The sequence below is a fragment of the Oncorhynchus mykiss genome, chromosome 23, assembly GCF_057628025.1.
Source record: "Oncorhynchus mykiss isolate SJ-2025 chromosome 23, ASM5762802v1, whole genome shotgun sequence".
NCBI classification, from domain to species: Eukaryota; Metazoa; Chordata; class Actinopteri; order Salmoniformes; family Salmonidae; genus Oncorhynchus; species Oncorhynchus mykiss.
The window spans coordinates 35294905-35314252 of NC_143044.1; the positions used below are offsets into that span (position 1 = coordinate 35294905).

General features: G+C 44.6%; 1 protein-coding gene across 1 annotated transcript; it reads right to left on the reverse strand.

Annotated features, from left to right (window-relative positions):
* Positions 1-504: 504 nt before the first annotated feature.
* Positions 505-16209, reverse strand: snx5 (sorting nexin 5). The gene is made up of 13 exons (XM_021581145.3): positions 15524-16209; positions 12697-12801; positions 12271-12381; positions 9041-9162; positions 8736-8859; positions 8091-8186; positions 7512-7617; positions 6239-6314; positions 5667-5706; positions 5137-5223; positions 4821-4980; positions 4641-4726; positions 505-4261 (listed from the first exon to the last, which is right to left on the reverse strand). Exons 1-13 carry the CDS (start codon positions 15662-15664, stop codon positions 4211-4213), a joined length of 1305 nt encoding a protein of 434 aa, XP_021436820.3. The 5' UTR covers positions 15665-16209; the 3' UTR covers positions 505-4210.
* Positions 16210-19348: the final 3139 nt, after the last annotated feature.

Genomic DNA, 19348 nt, shown 5'->3' on the forward strand with positions numbered 1-19348 from the left:
AGACACATACTGTAGGTTCAACAGTATAGTGGCAACGCTGAGAGAAAGTACGTCACTACGTAGTAGTGGTATTGAGGTGATAGGGTCTATTCATGCATTTATCATTGTGCATAAAAATACCTTATAAAACTCCCTACACCAACTGATATGGCCTATTGTGAGATGAGAAAAGGCAAACCAGTGTAAAAAAATAAAAAAATTCACTTCCAGATAGTTTAGGTAGTCTACTCTCTCCTTTCCTCTTCAGCATGCAGACTGCACCACCTGCTGGTGTGAAGATGCCATGGTCCCAGTGACAGTTAAATTTCACAGTTGACCTTCACTTCAGTAGTAATATGCTACCTTCAAATTTGCATACATGTTTTTTTTTTGCATAGAGCTTATTATAGCTGATATTTTCTAAGTCAGAAATTATCGAATTCTGAGTTGTCTTGAACGAGTCCATAGTATGAGTGAATACATCACACGCAGTTGTATTACCTTAAGATACTAACACAGTAAGTATTTTGGGAAAGTAGGATTTATTTAATGTCATTATTGCATTTTTTTTTTAATGTAGACGCTCCGTAAGAAAAAGAACTAGGTAAAGAAGTATTTCACACAGTTGTAATCCATTAGAAATACATTCAATTAGCAAAAAACATTTCATATTTCTTTATAAACACAGCTCCCTCTGGGCTTGGAAATGATTGCTAAGTATCTACCACCTTCATAGTGCATTATCTCATTCTTTTCTTAAGCAATTCAAAGAATTCAATCATTTTTGTTTCAATATGAACCCTTTCCATTTCACAGGTTAATGAGTGTAGGCATAGCCTGGTCCCTGATCTGTTAGTGCTCTTGCCAACACCATTGCTGTCATAGTAAAGCCAGACCAGGCATGACAAATCCATAAGGAGTAGGCAAGAGGGCAGAAACAGACTGGTACCCAGGCTAGTTTAGCACTAGCAAAGGTTCTGTCAGTAACAAAAAGCAATAGGAGAAATATAGGCGACGCCAAACTTAATTGCTTAAAAACAAATACTGCATCAGCAGTAAGAAGCAAGGGGATTGGTGGATTGGTTAGGTTAGTGTTGCTCAGTAAGCAGGTGGAGTAGGCCACTGGTAAACAGGAAATCAATGAAGTGCAGTCATGTAGTCTACTCTCTGCATCACAATTATCCTGGTAGTGTACACTCGTCCGCATCACACAATTAAAAACGTTGGATTGGTATAAGCATGTCAGACTCTCATTCATGAAGGGAAGTGAACAAGTGCACACTTAGGGCAGAACATTCTAGAATTGAAAAAAAAAAAAACAGCTTCAAGCAGATGCTGAAGGACATGAGTCAGTCAAACTCCTCTGAATAAGTGCTAGGACCAGAGTTACTCTCCAATAGCCAATATAAGTCTAGTGCTTGATGCTTGCTTAATGTTAACTATATAATGCTTGAAGCTTCCCAACTGACCAGGCTACATATGCAATGTAATGATTGGGCTGACTTGACAGAGCGCAATCCTACGGTAACTTTCAAATGTATGTCAAGCAAAATCCATTAATTAAGTTTAACAAACCATACAACTACTTTAAACATTTTAGAGAAATGAATAAATTACTGGATAAACTGGGCAGATGCAAAGTTCGGTAACAGAACTACAGTAAAATCTGTTTTATTCCGTTACCAAACATATCTACACAGTTCTTCCTGTAAAATATGCTTTTGTAAACTTTTCAGTGGAAATGTCAATGTTTAACTTAAAATGTATACCAAACAAAGTTAAAGTGAAACATCTGAGTATAATGCCGTTACTATGGAAATTCTCTAGAGCAACTGGCTGAAGGGTGAGTGGACTAGGACCTGCTGCTGGCCTCACCCACACAGCAGTGTGTCACGTGTACACAGTACAGTCAGCTACTACGGGTGGACTTCACTAACTCAAACTAGTCCACTGAACATTCACTCAATGAGTACAGAAACCAGTGCTCCCTGGCACTCACTAGACATAGCAGATTGAAGAGAGGGTGGGGGGGGGGGTAAAAATAAAATAAAGTCACGTATCACATGTTTGGCAGTCAACTTTGATAAAGGGACAACTACCAGTCCTGACACTCACAAGGGCTGTGGTGAAAATAATCTATTGGTCCATATTATGTGTAAGTAAACTTGTCAAAAGCAATGTGAATCTTAAGAATTTAGCTCCAGTTACTGTGAGTAATGTAGACAAATGTGAGAAGAGCCATGTAGCCATTCCTGAGGAACGGCCAAAGCATTTGTGTCGCACCACACAGTATAGATACACTACCACACACACTAGTGTCTACTCAGCGTTCCTAACCATGAAAAAGAGCACTTCACTTTACTGGTGGTTTGAGTTTGGCCCAGACTAATCTCAGATTATATATATAAATCCCAATTCTCCACTCTTCTCCCACTTCTTGTCATGGATTTAACAGTGGTGGAAACTCGCATCAGCCAATGCTTATATCAACCCAATGTATTTAAATCCAGGGCGAGAGTGTGCAAGTGCACACTTCGGTAGAAAGGTGGACAACTGGGACGCAGCCATAAGGACCTTTATTTAGGCACTAAATTAATCTCTCTCCCTTTTCCATCCACTTTATATGTTCTTTATGAACAGTTGCGCCATCTGAGTCGCATTCCCTAGGCACAAAACCGAAGGAAAATCTGAACTTGTCCAATAAGAAATTGTTTTCATTTTCTATTGCAAAATGTTTTGCTACACAGTGGCCTAATGAATAGGACCTTTTAAACTGTTCCATTACAAACCAGAGAAGCCGTAGCTGAGCTCAGTTATTCACTATGTGATTCCTCAGAGTATTTCTGGTTTAAAGTGGAGTTGCAATAAGAAACAATTATAGATAGCTATACCCGCACCATAAAAACCTCAGGTTATTCCAAAACAACTCTGCCTAGTTAAACTCTACAGATTCACATTCAAGCTACAGATCCACATTTAGTAGGTCCAAATTCCACCTAAATTAAACACTTGTGTTCTGTTGCAAAACGGTTTGCTACAGAGTTCCCTAATGAACACGACCCAGATGTTTACGTATAAAAAAGTGCGGGACCTAACGGGGTTAGTTAGAGTGTGCCGTGAAAAGCAAGCAAAACATCACAACGAGGCTATTATTCTACAATCAACATCGTTAAAAATTGAAAATACAATACAAGGATAGAGTAATCCATCCAGAATAGAAAAAAATGTATCACAATCTATGGGTGCATTTGTAAATTCACTCTGGAATGCCAAAGGGCCCTCGAGTGCGCTCGGAGCGTTCATAAATTCAGAGCGTTGTCAGATTGCTAACTGGCTAAAGTAAGTTAGCTTGCTAGTTACTTCCAGACATAAATGATAGAAAACCTCACTCTGCTAGGGCAAGTAAAGTGGTCAGAGGAGGTTAGGCTGTTTTCACGTTATAGAGCGTTGGTGACTAACTGTGCAGCAATTGAAATACGTTTTTTTGCCAATGTTTACGGACACCGGCCATATTCAACAGGTGTTGAGCATGCATTCATTCATCAGTTATTCTGCATTCTGGCACACTTAGACGAGAGCTCTCTGAAATCGGAGTAGATCGCCAGAGTGAATTTACAAAGGCGCCCAGATGAAGAGGAATATCAGAAGACAATGCAAGCGGCTACATTCTCCCTGTTCCGCATTGCTGGCATCACAAAAGGTGAGTGTTCCATGGGACATGAGGCGGAGTAGAAAGAGGTGGGTTGCCAGGGACTATGTAAACCTTGAGACAGACTAAAAAAACAGGCAGACTGCAAACAGACGGCTTGCAGGTTCCTGTGCAGGTTTCTGAAATGGCATCATTTGAGGGTGGAGGTACCCAGGATCGTGTTTAATAGGCACAGAATGCTCCGAAATCGAGTGAAACGGTGAGGGACTATCTAATCCTGTGCAATAAGAAAGGCTCCCTTTCTTTTGCAAATGTATGTTTTTCTACCATGTGCATGAACACGACCCAAGGTCCCCTGGGGGTAGAGTGTGGTGGGAAGGGGTATCCAGGTTCCCTTCTCAAAGGCTGGGTCAGTAGCCTGGTTCCAGATCCGTTTGTGCTTTTGCCTACGCCATTGGCACGGTTCTGCATGACAGTTCCGTACGGAGTTGGCAAGACAGCAAAAAACAGACTGGCACCCAGGCTAGCCGGTCAGTGGGTGGTGGTCTGGCGGTCTGGGAGGATTGGTAGGAGACAGGAGGTTCAGTTGCTCTTGAGAAGCTCAATGCAGCCCTGCAGCAGAGCCATGTTGTTCTGTGGTTACAGAGAGAACAGGGATATCAGTATCATATCCATTCAACAGACATTTCACAAGGATCAGGGCACAATGTACCACATAACATGAACTATATTTTGCTCATAGTTGCTACATATATAATATCCACTGAAAGCTCCTGAACAGTCCAGTCCATCACTGAGAAAAGTACCAACAAAGTAGAGTGTGTCTGCGGTTGGTCTAGTGGGGAACACCTCCTGCAGCACACAACAGTCTAGTGATATTGTGGGATTGTATCCCACGGCTTCTAATTGTGTCATTCGATCTCTCCCCTCTCCCTATATTTCATTACTGCATATTCCGAGAAAAAAAATTCAAACACAGGAAGGAAAAAGAACTCTGTGCACCCTGACTGACCTTGGCGTGTTTGATCTCCAGTTCAGACATCTCTATTAGGTTCTTACGGAAAGCCACCACTCTCCTGCCCTTAAAACTGGTCAGCTCTGGGAGGAGAAGACCATACTGTCAGTTTACTCACTGTACTGTATTACGGAAGAACATGTTAGCCCAAACCCACATGCACAGTCTTACACAAACCTCTTTTTCCAGACTCAGAGAGCTTGTCAAACTTCTGCAGACACTGTTGTTGGTGCTCCTCAGCCTGGGTGATGTCTTTACTCTTCAGCCGGGCCTTGTCCAGGGCCTTGTTACTGTTCTCATAGTCAGCCAGGGCCCGGGCCCGCCTGTACAACAGGTCCTGACACACATGCAGTGGTTAACACACAAACAGCATTTCTCAGAGAATGCATGTTATATGCATGCCTACCGTGTTTCCACGTGATTTTAAGAAAATAATGAATGATTCAATTTTGCTGAGGGTTTTTGAGAGAGAAACAGACTAGACGTGGCTCACCTTGGCTGCCTGGATGTCCAGCATGTAGTAACGGAGCAGCTCCGTAAGCTTCAGCTCCTCATCTGACGCCACTCTGCCCTCCACTTTCTACAGGCAGGACCAAATAGATACAACATCAATGCTACCGCCATGCTCAAAGAACATGAGATAAACATTTAAAAAATGTAAATAAAAAAAATAAATAAAAATAACTGACACGCGCACATTTCCAACTAGCACAGACCTTGCTGATACTAAGTACAATTTTCCTCTAAAGCAGATATGACTGAGAAATGTTGTCTCCCCTAGCTATCTTAAGATGACCTGCATGTCGCGCTGGATAAGAGTGTCTGCTAAATGACTAACTTGTAAAAAAAGGTAGACATTTGCACAGCTCATAAAAGCAAAATGCACAGGTTTAAATGTATTGCTGACCTCACAAAATGTGAATTTGCATGGAGATGGACAACAGCGGATTATATAAAAACATACAATGAATAGAAAAACAGTTCAGGTTGAGAAGTGCAGAAGACCAGCACTGTGGTTCTTACCCTTAGTTTCTCAAACAGGTCTGCAAACTTCTCAAGGTGCCTGAAGGGAATAGACAGACCATGAGAACTTGAGCAAAGTCACAATTTGTTGTCGCTGATATTGGTTGAGATGTAAACCATTCATTTAGCAACCCATAAACTCTTGTAGCTAGATTACATAAACAAACATGGTACCCTAGATCGATATTTATACTATGGGCACCAATAGCTAACAAGCAGCAATAGTTCCAGTGCTTGGGTTCTCAATCACTGATTATTTGGACAAATCATGATTTTGCAGGTGTTCGCATCTTTCTGAATTTCAGAAGGGGGGGGGGGGGGGGGCATTTTGCCCATATAATAATTGCCTGTAATTTGCAGAGAGAGATTGGGGCTCCTTGTTCTGGTTCCGCTCCTCATTCTAGCATCTCTTCTCTTTACACATATGATCCCAGAACTTAATCAAGCTTCTGACCAATTACGCAGGACTTTAGTTCTGGGTTAACCGAGATTAAGCCACCCGTAGTTGGCTTGAGGAAACAACGGCACCATTCGTATACCTCAAACTATAGTGTATTCATATTGTTACTCACTTTTTAAGTGCGGTGTTGTCATCGACAGAGAGACTGTTCAAAGTGGCAGAGATGTGGATGTAGTCATCAGCAACATCTGAGACAAAATACAACATGTTAAAATCTAAATTCTTGGCCCACTTTAAATCTGAACTGCCCCTGAGTGACTTCAAGAGGTTAGGGGTCACCATAATGCAAAACCTGGTATCCTAGGTGGTCTCCCTGAGGCCAAGGGTCAACAGCTGTGAATTCCAAGCAATCAATAAAACTCAGTGACACCACACAATGATACCACACATCCTGCTGTTCATCTATAAACATTTAAATGTCTTGAAAACCAATCTGGCCTTAATGGCTACATGTACTCTTAAATCTCCACCCGGCACAGCCAGAAGAGGCCTGGCCACCCCTCGGAGCCTGGTTCCTCTCTACCCGGCACAGCCAGAAGAGGCCTGGCCACCCCTCGGAGCCTGGTTCCCCTCTACCCGGCACAGCCAGAAGAGGCCTGGCCACCCCTCGGAGCCTGGTTCCCCTCTACCCGGCACAGCCAGAAGAGGCCTGGCCACCCCTCGGAGCCTGGTTCCTCTCTACCCGGCACAGCCAGAAGAGGCCTGGCCACCCCTCGGAGCCTGGTTCCTCTCTACCCGGCACAGCCAGAAGAGGCCTGGCCACCCCTCGGAGCCTGGTTCCTCTCTACCCGGCACAGCCAGAAGAGGCCTGGCCACCCCTCGGAGCCTGGTTCCTCTCTACCCGGCACAGCCAGAAGAGGCCTGGCCACCCCTCGGAGCCTGGTTCCTCTCTACCCGGCACAGCCAGAAGAGGCCTGCCTGGCCACCCCTCGGAGCCTGGTTCCTCTCTACCCGGCACAGCCAGAAGAGGCCTGGCCACCCCTTGGAGCCTGGTTCCTCTATGTCCCCGCCTTTGAGTTTTTCCTAGACACTGTGCTTCTGCATCAGTATTGCTTGCTCTTTGGAGTTTTAGGTAAGGCAGTTTTTGACTTGGGCAGGAGCTGAGTACCAGCGCCTCAAATATTCTGTTCCTCTCATAGAATATTAGCACAAAAGTATTGTGGAGCTTCTGCAACTATAAAAACAGTACCAGCACCTACTTTAGTCCCAAGTCCAGCATTGCAGCTAGGTATCTCCAAAGCAATGTGTGACAACTGCTGATGTTAAAAGGGCTTTATAAATTACATGTGATTGATTGAGACAGATATAAGGGAGAAAAAAAAAAACTTCTTATCAATAACTCAAAAAGCTCCAATTCAAGTTGGTTGTTGATTTCATAGTCATACTTTTGTGAGAGCGGGTCATCTTCTCTGCCCTGGCAGTGGAGTCTTTGATCTTGGACGAATAATCAAGCAGGAAGGTCTTCTCCTGCTCAAAGAAATCATCGACTTCCTGCAAGAAAAATAATATTTTAAAGACATCAACCTTCTGCCTAAGACACACAAAAAAAACCACAAAGCCAGATCTTCATTCTGGATACGAAGGTCCCTGCTCAGCTTGTAAAACGTTAGGATTTGTAGCTGCATTTGTTTCTCTTTGTTGAAGTCTGCTACTGTAATGCATTGACTTTCTGCATCTGGTTTGTAATGCATTGACTTTCTGCATCTGGTTTGTAATGCATTGACTTTCTGCATCTGGTTTGTAATGCATTGACTTTCTGCATCTGGTTTGTAATGCATTGCTGATGGACAATAAAAGCATTGGGCTTGTTTGACAATGCAGGCAACTGCTGACTGATCCTGAAATCACCTTGCATAAATTATTGTTTGTAGGTCAGTCAGTCACAATTTACCCACAATGCCTCACAGATGTGATGCTCTCGAACTTGGCTAGTATTGTATGATATGCGAGGAGGCCACACCTACCTTTATCCCAGAGATGATGACCTCGTCAGCACTCTTGACCATGTTCTTAAAGAAACTCCCAAACGTCTCCTTGGCGTTCTTCCTTCGTACGCTCAGCTACGTGGACCAATCACAGGGAGGGAAATGATTTAGTTAGCCATTGAGACCACAGAACAAGTTCGCAATGTAAAATGTATTGCGTAAGCTACAATAGCTGTGGCGCTGTCTTGTGGAAGCCTTTAGTTCCACATAGGAATGAAGGAAGGGAGTAAGAACTACAATAAGTGTGAGGGTTTTTCCTACTCATTTTAAAAAATGCCTGTATAACATTTCCCAAAAGGACAAACAAAACCATCTCAGCAGACCCTAGCTGACTCGAAGCTCCACTGACCGAGTGGTTTGGAAATAGAGCTGAACTCAGCAGCAGGATGTGCCCTAGGTCTGCTTGCTTATCTTCCTCTATCCCCCTTCCTCTATCCCCCTCCCTCGTGTTCACTAGGCACAAAACGGAAGAAAATGACTGGATGTACTAACTGAACTGCATTGGGAAATGTTTTTCAACAGTGTGCTCGAGTGAACACGACTCAGCAGTTAACTAGGAAGACAGTACTGCTGGAAAATGCGCAGTCTGTCTTCTCCGTTTCCTTTTCCAAGTGTCAAACTCACATCCTGGTCATACTCCAGGAATATCTGGAAGTTTCTGTCCTTGCTCAGGATCGGGTGAGAAGATAGTCGCTGCAGGAATACCTCGTGGACTTGTACAGTCTTCTTAAATACAGCCAGGTACTCACTGGGAGAGAGAGCCCGAAGATGGCAAATTACCAACTGAGAGTGCACATACAGATACACAATCTTGAGACCACCAGAATCATTCCCACAGGAATCGTAATACAACATTTAAATACGCAGAACTGTGCCGATTACGCTTGGACACAGTGACAAGGGGTAAAGGAGGAAAGGTCAGAACTCACGCCTCTAACTCCTGCTTCATCTTGGTGTATTCCTCCTTGGTCATGGTGGCTTCTCCCTCTCCCAGTTTATGCATCTTCTCCCTTGGGCTCTCGAAGTCTGGCTTCGGGGGGGCTGGAGGGATCTGGACAGACAGGGAGATGGGGGAGGAAAAGAGCAGAGGGGGAGTAATGGAGGAAAGGGAGAGAGGAAAGAGGGAAAGGAGCAAGGGCAGAGGAGAGGCAGAGAGGAAGGTGTAGTTGAGGAGAGGTAGATTCGGAGGTAGAGAAGAGCAGATGGAGCTTCTAGTAAGATTTCCTACACAGGTATGTCCCTGCAATAAAACTCAGCTGATATAGACGATGGTATTTAAAATAAAATAAAATATTTGAGCAGATAACGGAGTCCCTTCCACCTTCATCAAATAACACTCACATGTCCTGACAGTGAACTTGTGAAATTACATTCAGTGGCAGCATTGGCTGTGAACTATACTGTAATTAAGTGGTGTGTCAAATCAAATTCTATTTGTCACATACACATGGTTAGCAGACGTTAATGCAAGTGTAGCGAAATTCTTGTGCTTCCAGTTCCGACAATGCAGTAATAACCAAAGAGTAATCTAACAATCCCACAACTACTACCTTATACACACACACACAAGTGTAAAGGGATAAAGAATATGTACATAAAAATATATGAATGAGTGATGGTACAGAATGGCATAGGCAAGATGCAGTAGATGGTACTGAATACAGTATATACATATGAGATGAGTAACAGGGTATGTAAACATTATATTAAGTGGCATTGTTTAAAGCGGCTAGTGATAAATTTTTTACATGTATGGCAGCAGCCACTCAATGTTAGTGGTGGCTGTTTAACAGTCTGATGGCCTTGAGATAGAAGCTGTTTTTCAGTCTCTCGGTCCCAGCTTTGATGCACCTGTACTGACCTCGCCTTCTGGATGATAGCGTGGCTCGGGTGGTTGTTGTCCTTGATGATCTTTATGGCCTTCCTGTGACATCGGGTGGTGTAGGTGTCCTGGAGGGCAGGTAGATTGCCCCCGGTGATGCGTTGTGCAGACCTCACTACCCTCTGGAGAGCCTTACGGTTGTGGGCGGAGCAGTTGCCGTACCAGGCGGTGATACAGCCCGACAGGATGCTCTCGATTGTGCATCTGTAGAAGTTTGAGTGCTTTTGGTGACAAGCCGAATTTCTTCAGCCTCCTGAGGTTGAAGAGGCACTGCTGCGCCTTCTTCACAACGCTGTCTGTGTGGATGGACCAATTCAGTTTGTCCGTGATGCCAAGGAACTTAACTTTCCACCCTCTCCACTACTGTCCTGTCGATGTGGATAGGGGGGTGCTCCCTCTGCTGTTTCCTGAAGTCCACAATCATCTCCTTTATTTTGTTGAGTGCGAGGTTATTTTCCTTACACCACCGAGGGCCCTCACCACCTCCCTGTAGGCAGTCTCGTCGTTGTTGGTAATCAAGCCTACCACTGTAGTGTCGTCCGCAAACTTGATGATCGAGTTGGAGGCGTGCATGGCCACGCAGTCGTGGGTGAACAGGGAGTACAGGAGAGGGCTCAGAACGCACCCTTGTGGGGCCCCAGTGTTGAGGATCAGTGGGGTGGAGATGTTGTTACCTACCCTCACCACCTGGGGGCGGCCCGTCAGGAAGTCCAGTACCCAGTTGCATAGGTCGGGGTCGAGACCTATGGTCTCGAGCTTGATGACGAGTTTGGAGGGTACTATGGTGTTAAATGCTGAGCTGTAGTCGATGAACAGCATTCTCACATAGGTATTCCTCTTGTCCAGATGGGTTAGGGCAGTGTGGTTGCGTCATCTGTGGACCTATTGGGGCGGTAAGCAAATTGGAGTGGGTCTAGGTTGTCAGGTAGGGTGGAGGTGATATGGTCCTTGATTAGTCTCTCAAAGCACTTCATGATGACGGAAGTGAGTGCTACGGGGGCGGTAGTCGTTTAGCTCAGTTACCTTAGCCTTCTTGGGAACAGGAACAGTGGTGGCCCTCTTAAAGCATGTGGGAACAGCAGACTGGGATAAGGATTGATTGAATATGTCCGTAAACACACCAGCCAGCTGGTCTGCGCATGCTCCGAGGACGCCGTCTGGGCCTGCAGCCTTGCAAGGGTTAACACGTTTTACTCACGTCGGCTGCAGTGAAGGAGAGTCCGCAGGTTTTGGTAGCGGGCCGTGTCAGTGGCACTGCATTGTCCTCAAAGCGAGCAAAGAAGTTGTTTAGTCTGTCTGGGAGCAAGACATCCTAGTCCGCGACGGGGCTGGTTTTCTTTTTGTAATCCGTGATTGACTGTAGACCCTGCCACATACCTCTCGTGTCTGAGCCGTTGAATTGCGACTACACTGACGCTTAGCTTGTTTGATTGCCTTGGAGGGAATAGCTATACTGTTTGTATTCGGTCACCTTGCCCTGGTTAAAAGCAGTGGTTCGCGCTTTCAGTTTCGCGCGAATGCTGCCATCAATCCCTGGTTTGGGAATGTTTTAATTGTTGCTGTGGGTATAACGTCGCCGATGCACTTTCTAATAAACTCACTCACCGAATCAGCGTATTCGTCAATGTTGTTGGACGCAATGCGGAACATATCCCAATCCACGTGATCGAAGCAGTCTTGAAGCGTGAAATCAGATTGGTCGGACCAGCATTGAACAGACCTGAGCGCGGGAGCTTCTTGTTTTAGTCTCCGTCTGTAGGCTGAAAGCAACAAAATGGAGTCGTGGTCAGCTTTTCCCGAAAGGAGGGCGGGGGAGGGCCTTATGTGCGTCGCGGAAGTTAGAATATCAATGATCCAGGGTTTTACCAGTGTGTGTGTGTGTATGTTCCGTAGACTACTCCATAGAGCTGGGACGATAAACTGAAAATGATCAATACAGACCACTTATCACAGGCATTTTGCTGATATCGTTCATTATGATAAGTAGCCGATACTAGAGAAGTTTAAAATTAAATACGTTTGCTAATCTCGGTCACTTAATGGGACAACTGATGGCTACAACCATCAATCTAGTATTAGTAGTTAAGGATAAAGATAAACATCTGTGATGTACATTAAAATGTTATAAACTACTCATTATTGCATCAAGCCAGGCAATTTATTGCGATATGGTCTTTTATTCCATATCACCCAGCTCTACTACTCAAGTCACTCAATGAGCCCAGCGTAGTCCCAAACCAGTGTGTGTGTATGTGGTGAACTTAATAGGTCACTCACAATGAGCCCAGCGTAGTCCTCAGTCTCAACCAGCGCGTCATGGAGCCATATAAAGTCCTCATGTTGCCTAGGAACAGAGAAGTCTGGCTTCTGGAAGGAGCTCAGGGTGGTCTGACAGAAAAGACAATTCAAGCTCCATTTAAAGTGCATTAACACAAGGTTGTAATATACTTTAGAAGTAAGACATCTGAGAGAGAGACAGTTACTGTTATTTATTTTTCACTGACACTGATCCAGAGTGACTTACAGTGCAGCATTCAACTAAGGTAGGTAAGACAACCACATTCGACATAGAAACATAAGCTGTAGTTCTAGCCTGCTGGACACGAAGAGCATTATATATTATTTGAATAACTGACAGGGAAGTGAGGGAACTAGCGGTGACCCTTAGTTTAAGAACTGAAACTGTGGAGTTGCTGTTTTTACCTTGGTGTGGACAGTGAACTTGACTTTGTCACGTTCACAGAGTGCATCAGGAATGTCGATGAGTAGAGAAGCGTCGTTGTTAAGGTCCACAGACACAGAGCGTGCCTAAGACAAGGGGGAACAGGGTAAAGGACAAGGTTATTTCAGCTTTTATTCCTTTCAGCACATTCCCAGTGGGTCAGAAGTTTACATACACTCAATTAGTATTTGATAGCATTGCCTTTAAACTGTTTAACTTGGGTCAAACTTTTCAGGTAGCCTTCCACAAGCTCCCACAATAAGTTGGGTAAATTTTGGACCATTCCTCCTGACAGAGCTGGTGTAACTGAGCCAGGTTTGTAGGCCTCCTTGCTCACACATGCTTTCAGTTCTGCCCACACATTTTATATAGGATTGAGGTCAGGGCTTTGTGATGGCCACTCCAATACCTTGACTTTGTTGTCCTTAAGCCATTTTCTCACAACTGTGGAAGTATGCTTGGGGTCATAGTCCATTTGGAAGACCCATTTGCATCCAAGCTTTAACTTCCTGACTGATGTCTTGAGATGTTGCTTCAATATATCCACAGAATTTTCCGCCCTCATGATGCCATCTATTTTGTGAAGTGCACCAGTCCCTCCTGCAGCAAAGCACCCCCACAACATGATGCTGCCACCCCCATTCTTCACTGTTGGGATGGTGTTCTTCGGCTTGCAAGCCTCCCCCCTTTTCCTCCAAACATAACGATGATCATTATGGGCAAACAGTTCTATTTGTTTCATCAGACCAGAGGACATTTCTCCAAAAAGTACGATCTTTGTCCCCATGTGCAGTTGCAAACCGTTGTCTGGCTTTTTTATGGCGGTTTTGGAGCAGTGGCTTCTTCCTTGCTGAGCGGCCTTTCAGGTTATGTCGATATAGGACTCGTTTTACTGTGGATATAGATACTTTTGTACCCGTTTCCTCCAGGATCTTCACAAGGTCCTTTGCTGTTGTTCTGGGATTGATTTGCACTTTCCGCACCAAAGTACATTCATCTCTAGGAGACAGAACGTGTCTCCTTCCTGAGCGCTATGACGGCTGCGTGGTCCCATGGTGTTTATACTTGCGTACTATTGTTTGTACAGATGAACATGGTACCTTCAGGCATTTGGAAATTGCTCCCAAGGAAGAACCAGACTTGTGGATGTCTACAATTTCTGAGGTCTTAGCTGATTTCTTTTGATTTTCCCATGACGTCAAGCAAAGAGGCACTGAGTTTGAAGGCAGGCCTTGAAATACATCCACAGGTATACCTTCAATTGACTCAAATAATGTAATTAGCCTATCAGAAGCTTCTAACTCCAAGACATCATTTTCTGGAATTTTCCAAACTGTTTAAAGGCACATTTAACTTACTGTATGTAAAATTCTGACCCACTGGAATTGTGATAGATTATTTCAGACAAATTCACTGTGTAAACAATTGTTGGAAAAATTACTTGTGTCATGCACAAAGTAGATGTCTTAACAGACTTGCCAAAACTATATTTTATCAAGACATTTGTGGAGTGGCTGAAAAACGAGTTTCAACCTAAGTGACTCCAACCTAAGTGCATGTAAACTTCCGACTTCAACTGTATATATATCCTTGGGATTGAATTACACACACACCGTACTTGAAGCAGTAACTCCAGCTGATTTCCCAAAAGGGTCCGTCAGTGTCCTCAAGAGTCTGCTAGCTAATGCACATTTCTCCTAGCATGGTCCTGAATTGGTTTGTGCCACCCTACCACTCCCTATGGTCATTATTGTCAAGGCTACGTTTCTCCCATCTTAACAGCTGTTTCTGTTTGAGTAGAAGCCTTTATTGTATGGGTGGCCCCAATGGGAACTGACCCACTATGCTGGCGTTGCAAGCACCATTCTCTAACAATTTAGCCAGTACTTCCTGTGTGAATGACCCACTGAGCCTCGGTGTTTCACCATACTACTACCCGAACTATGCTACTCAGCTTGACAGAGTCAACCGAAATAAAGCAGAGTAAGTCTCCTCTGGAAAGTCTCAGAGGAAAATAAAAAAAATTGCAGAAAATAAAATAACCACAGACCTGTCCAATTGAACACCAGTCCATATGTAAGCTATCCGAGTTATTCTGTCATTGGCCAGGACAATAGCCTCTTACTGCCACGTTGCAAGTCCCCAAAGGCAATGGTTAGATCAGTGGTCTGTGGTCCATATTTTAAAAGTTATAGCCCTCTAGCCAGATATAATTCAAAATAGTCATGGGGTAAACAGGAAAAGCAGAAATTTAACCAGCGAGAATGGCCTGACGTTATTGGGGAAGTGCAGTGCCATACAAGCCCAACTCTCAAGTCAGAGGCAGTGGAACACTTTTAAAGGCTACGACATCAAGTACTTATGGCAAACTAAAGTAGCCTGGGGTGGTGACAATACAATAATGGATAGGACATCTTGTGACAACATTCATCTGTGAAGTAGTTAGCTAGCTAGGCCAATGCCAAAGATGGTGGTAGAATGCTTTCTATACCGCCTCCAATACTCGTTGACGTTATAAGTTAGACTGTTGCTTTCAACAGACTGTAGCTGTTGATTCCTCTAGATAGCATTTAGCTAGCCGGGCAACCTTATTTTCAGTTTATTAGCTAGCCAGCGAAATGTATCATAGATAGCTGACTGTATGAATAGCGTTACCTAAATACTACACAGTTGTGTTTTAAGCAAGTGAGGATCTCATGAACTTCCTCGCTAGCTAAAATATAGGCTACAGTTAGCTGGCTATTTAACATTACGCGAAGAGCTAGGTAGTTGGCTAACAAAGACGATAGTACATCACTCATAACGTACCTTTTCTTTTTCGCTATCATCAAGAGTAGATGTCATGATTATAAAAGTACAACAACGCTGCAGATCGTCGTGCTGTGCTGCAAGTCTAGCTATATTCGCTATCTTCTGGAAACAACCCCCGTTTTGCTCTTCCTGTCTCATGACAGATAAATCCCGCCCAATAACTCGCCCTGATGTTTTTGATTGGACAAGGTTTCTGAACGTCAATCAAAATAGTTCGTTGCTTTTTTTGTCCAACCCAAGTCGCATTTCGAACGTACGTAACCGATACAACAATTAAACATACTCAATTATTACATATTGTAATAATGTACTGTATATGGCCACAGCGTATGTGGACTTTTCGAAGTTCACTTTGGTTCCATGTCAGGAAAACACGGACCAGTTTCAAAGACCCACCTTCAAGGGATTACTAGACTAGTTTTGTCTATCATGTCCCATCAAGAATTTACTTGAAAAAAAAAAAAAACTACATGCCTTCCCTCGTTGGTCAAAATGTTGTGTAACAAAACAAAAATCGCGCGATGTTTGGGGGGTAACGACTATCCACTACATGTATTTATTGTTTTCCATATATTCAGTAATCATTTCATGTAACCAAAGCATAGCCTAAGGTACTCCCTGTTCACCCATGACTGCACGGCCAAGCACAACTCCAACACCATCATTAAGTTTCCCGATTACACAACAGTGGTGGGCCTGATCACTAACAACAACTAGATAGCCTATAGGGAGGAGATCATAGACCTGGCAGTGTGGTGCCAGGATAACAACCTCTCCCTCAACCTGATCAAGATTAAGGAGATGATTGTGGACTACAGAAAAAGGAGGACCAAGCATACCCCCATTTTCATCGACGGGGCTGTAGTGGAGCAGGTTGGGAGTTTCAAGTTCCTTGGTGTCCACATCATCAGCAAACTATCATGGTCCAAACACACCAAGACAGTCGTGAAGAGGGCATGACAATGTATATTCCCCCAGAGGAGACTGAAAAGATTTGGCATGGGTCATCAGATCCTCAATGTTATACATCTGCAACATCGAGAGCATCACTGCCTGGTACGGCAACTGCTCGGCTTCCGACCGCTTCCGACCGCAAGGCACTACAGAGGGTAGTGCATACGGCCCAGTACATCACTGGGGCCAAGCTTCCTGCCATCCAGGACCTCTATATCAGGCGGTGTCAGAGCATGGCCCAAAAAAATTCCAAGGACTCCAGCCACCCCAGTCATAGACTGTTCTCTCTGCTACTAAGTCTAGGTCAAAAAGGCATCTGAACTGCTTCTAACCCCTTTAAGACTCTTGAACAGTTAATCAAATGGCTACCCGGACTATTTGCGTTGTCCCCACCTCACCCCCCATTTTTACACTGCTGCTACATTCTGTTTATTATCTATGCATAGTTACTTTACCTCTACCTACATGCATATATTACCTCGTCTAACCGCTGCCCCCGCACATTGACTCTGTACCGGAACCCCCTGTATATAGTCTCGCTACTGTTATTTTATTGTTGCTCCTTAATTATTTGTTATATTTCTATTTATTTATTTTTCTAAAACTGCATTGTTGGTTAAGGGCTTGTAAGTAAGCATTTCACTGTAAGATCTACATCTGTTGTTTTCAGTGCATATGACAAATAAAATTTTATTGTATTGAGTCACTCTAAATACAAAGCCACAAACGCAAAAGAAAGAACGGATATCAAATCAAATCAAATGTATTTATAAAGCCCTTCTTAGATCAGCTGATATCTAAAAGTGCTGTAGAGAAACCCAGCCTAAAACCTCAAACAGCAAGCAATGCAGGTGTAGATGCACAGTGGCAAGGAAAAACTCCCTAAAAAGGCCAAAACCTACAAAGAAACCTAGAGAGGAACCAGGCTATGAGGGGTGGCCAGTCCTCTTCTGGCTGTGCCGGGTGGAGATTATAGCAGAACATGGCCAAGATGTTCAAATGTCCATAAATGACCAGCATGGTCAAATAATAATAATCACAGTAGTTGTCGAGGGTGCAACAGGTCAGCACCTCTACCGCTCCTGCTGTCTCTAGAGAGTTGAAAACAGCAGGTCTGGGACAGGTAGTACGTCCGGTGAACAGGTCAGGGTTCCATAGCCGCAGGCAGAACAGTTGAAACTGGCTGGAGCAGCAGCACGGCCAGGTGGACTGGGGACAGCAAGGAGTCATCATGCCAGGTAGTCCTGAGGCATGGTCCTAGGGCTCAGGTCCTCCGAGAGAGAGAAAAAAAGAAAGAAAGAGAGAATTAGAGAGAGCATACTTAAATTCACACAGGACACCGGATAAGACAGGAGAAATACTCCAGACAACAGACTAACCCTAGCCCCCCGACACATAAACTACTGTAGCATAAATACTGGAGGCTGAGACAGGAGGGGTCAGGAGACACTGTGGCCCCATCCAATGATACCCCCAGACAGAGCCAAACAGGAAGGATATAACCCCAGCCACTTTGCCAAAGCACAGCCCCCAAACCACTAGAGGGATATTTTCAACCACCAATTTACCATCCTGAGACAGGAGACACTGTGGCCCCATCCGATGATACCCCCGGACAGAGCCAAACAGGAAGGATATAACCCCACCCACTTTGCCAAAGCACAGCCCCCAAACCACTAGAGGGATATCTTCAACCACCAACTTACCATCCTGAGACAAGGCCGAGTATAGCCCACAAAGATCTCCGCCACGGCACAACCCAAGGGGGGGGGGGTGCCAACCCAGACAGGAAGACCACGTCAGTGACTCAACCCACTCAAGTGACGCACCCCTCCTAGGGACGGCATGGAAGAGCACCAGAAAGCCAGTGACTCAGCTCCTGTAATTGGGTTAGAGGCAGAGAATCCCAGTGAAGAGAGGGGAACCGGCCAGGCAGAGACAGGAAGGGCTGCTCCAGTGCCTTTCCGTTCACCTTCACACTCCTGGGCCAGACTACACTCAATCATAGGACCTACTGAAGAGATGAGTCTTCAATAAAGACTTAAAGGTTGAGACCGAGTCTGCTTCTCTCACATGGGTAGGCAGACCATTCCATAAAAGTGTAAAAAGACCATTCCATAAAAGCAGAACTTAATATTTGGTACAGAAACCTTTGTTTGCAATTACAGAGATCATACGTTTCCTGTAGTTCTTGACCAGGTTTGCACACACTGCAGCAGGGATTTTGGCCTACTCCTCCATACAGACCTTCTCCAGATCCTTCAACGTCCTCTCACTATCAACTGCATTTATTTTCAGCAAACATGTGTAAATATTTGTATGAACATAACTAGATCCAACAACTGAGACATAAACTGAACAAGTTCCACAGACATGTGACTAACAGAAATTGAATAATGTGTCCCTGAACAAAGGGGGGTGGGGGGTCAAAATCAAAAGTAACTGTCAGTATCTGGTGTGACCACCAGCTGCATTAAGTACTGCAGTGCATCTCCTCCTCATGGACTGCACCAGATTTGCCAGTTCTTGCTGTGAGATGTTGCCTCACTCTTCCACCAAGGCACCTGCAAGTTCCAGGACATTTCTCTCAGGGAATGGCCCTAGCCCTCACCCTCCGATCCAACAGGTCCCAGACGTGCTCAATGGGATTGAAATCCGGGCTCTTCGCTGGCTATGGAAGAACACTGACATTCCTGTCTTGCAGGAAATCACACACAGAATGAGTAGTATGGCTGGTGGCATTGTCATGCTGGAGGATCATGTCAGGATGAGCCCACATGAGGGAGGAGGATGTCTTCCCTGTAACGCACGGTGTTGAGATTGCCTGCAATGACAACAAGCTCAGTGTAATGATGCTGTGACACACCG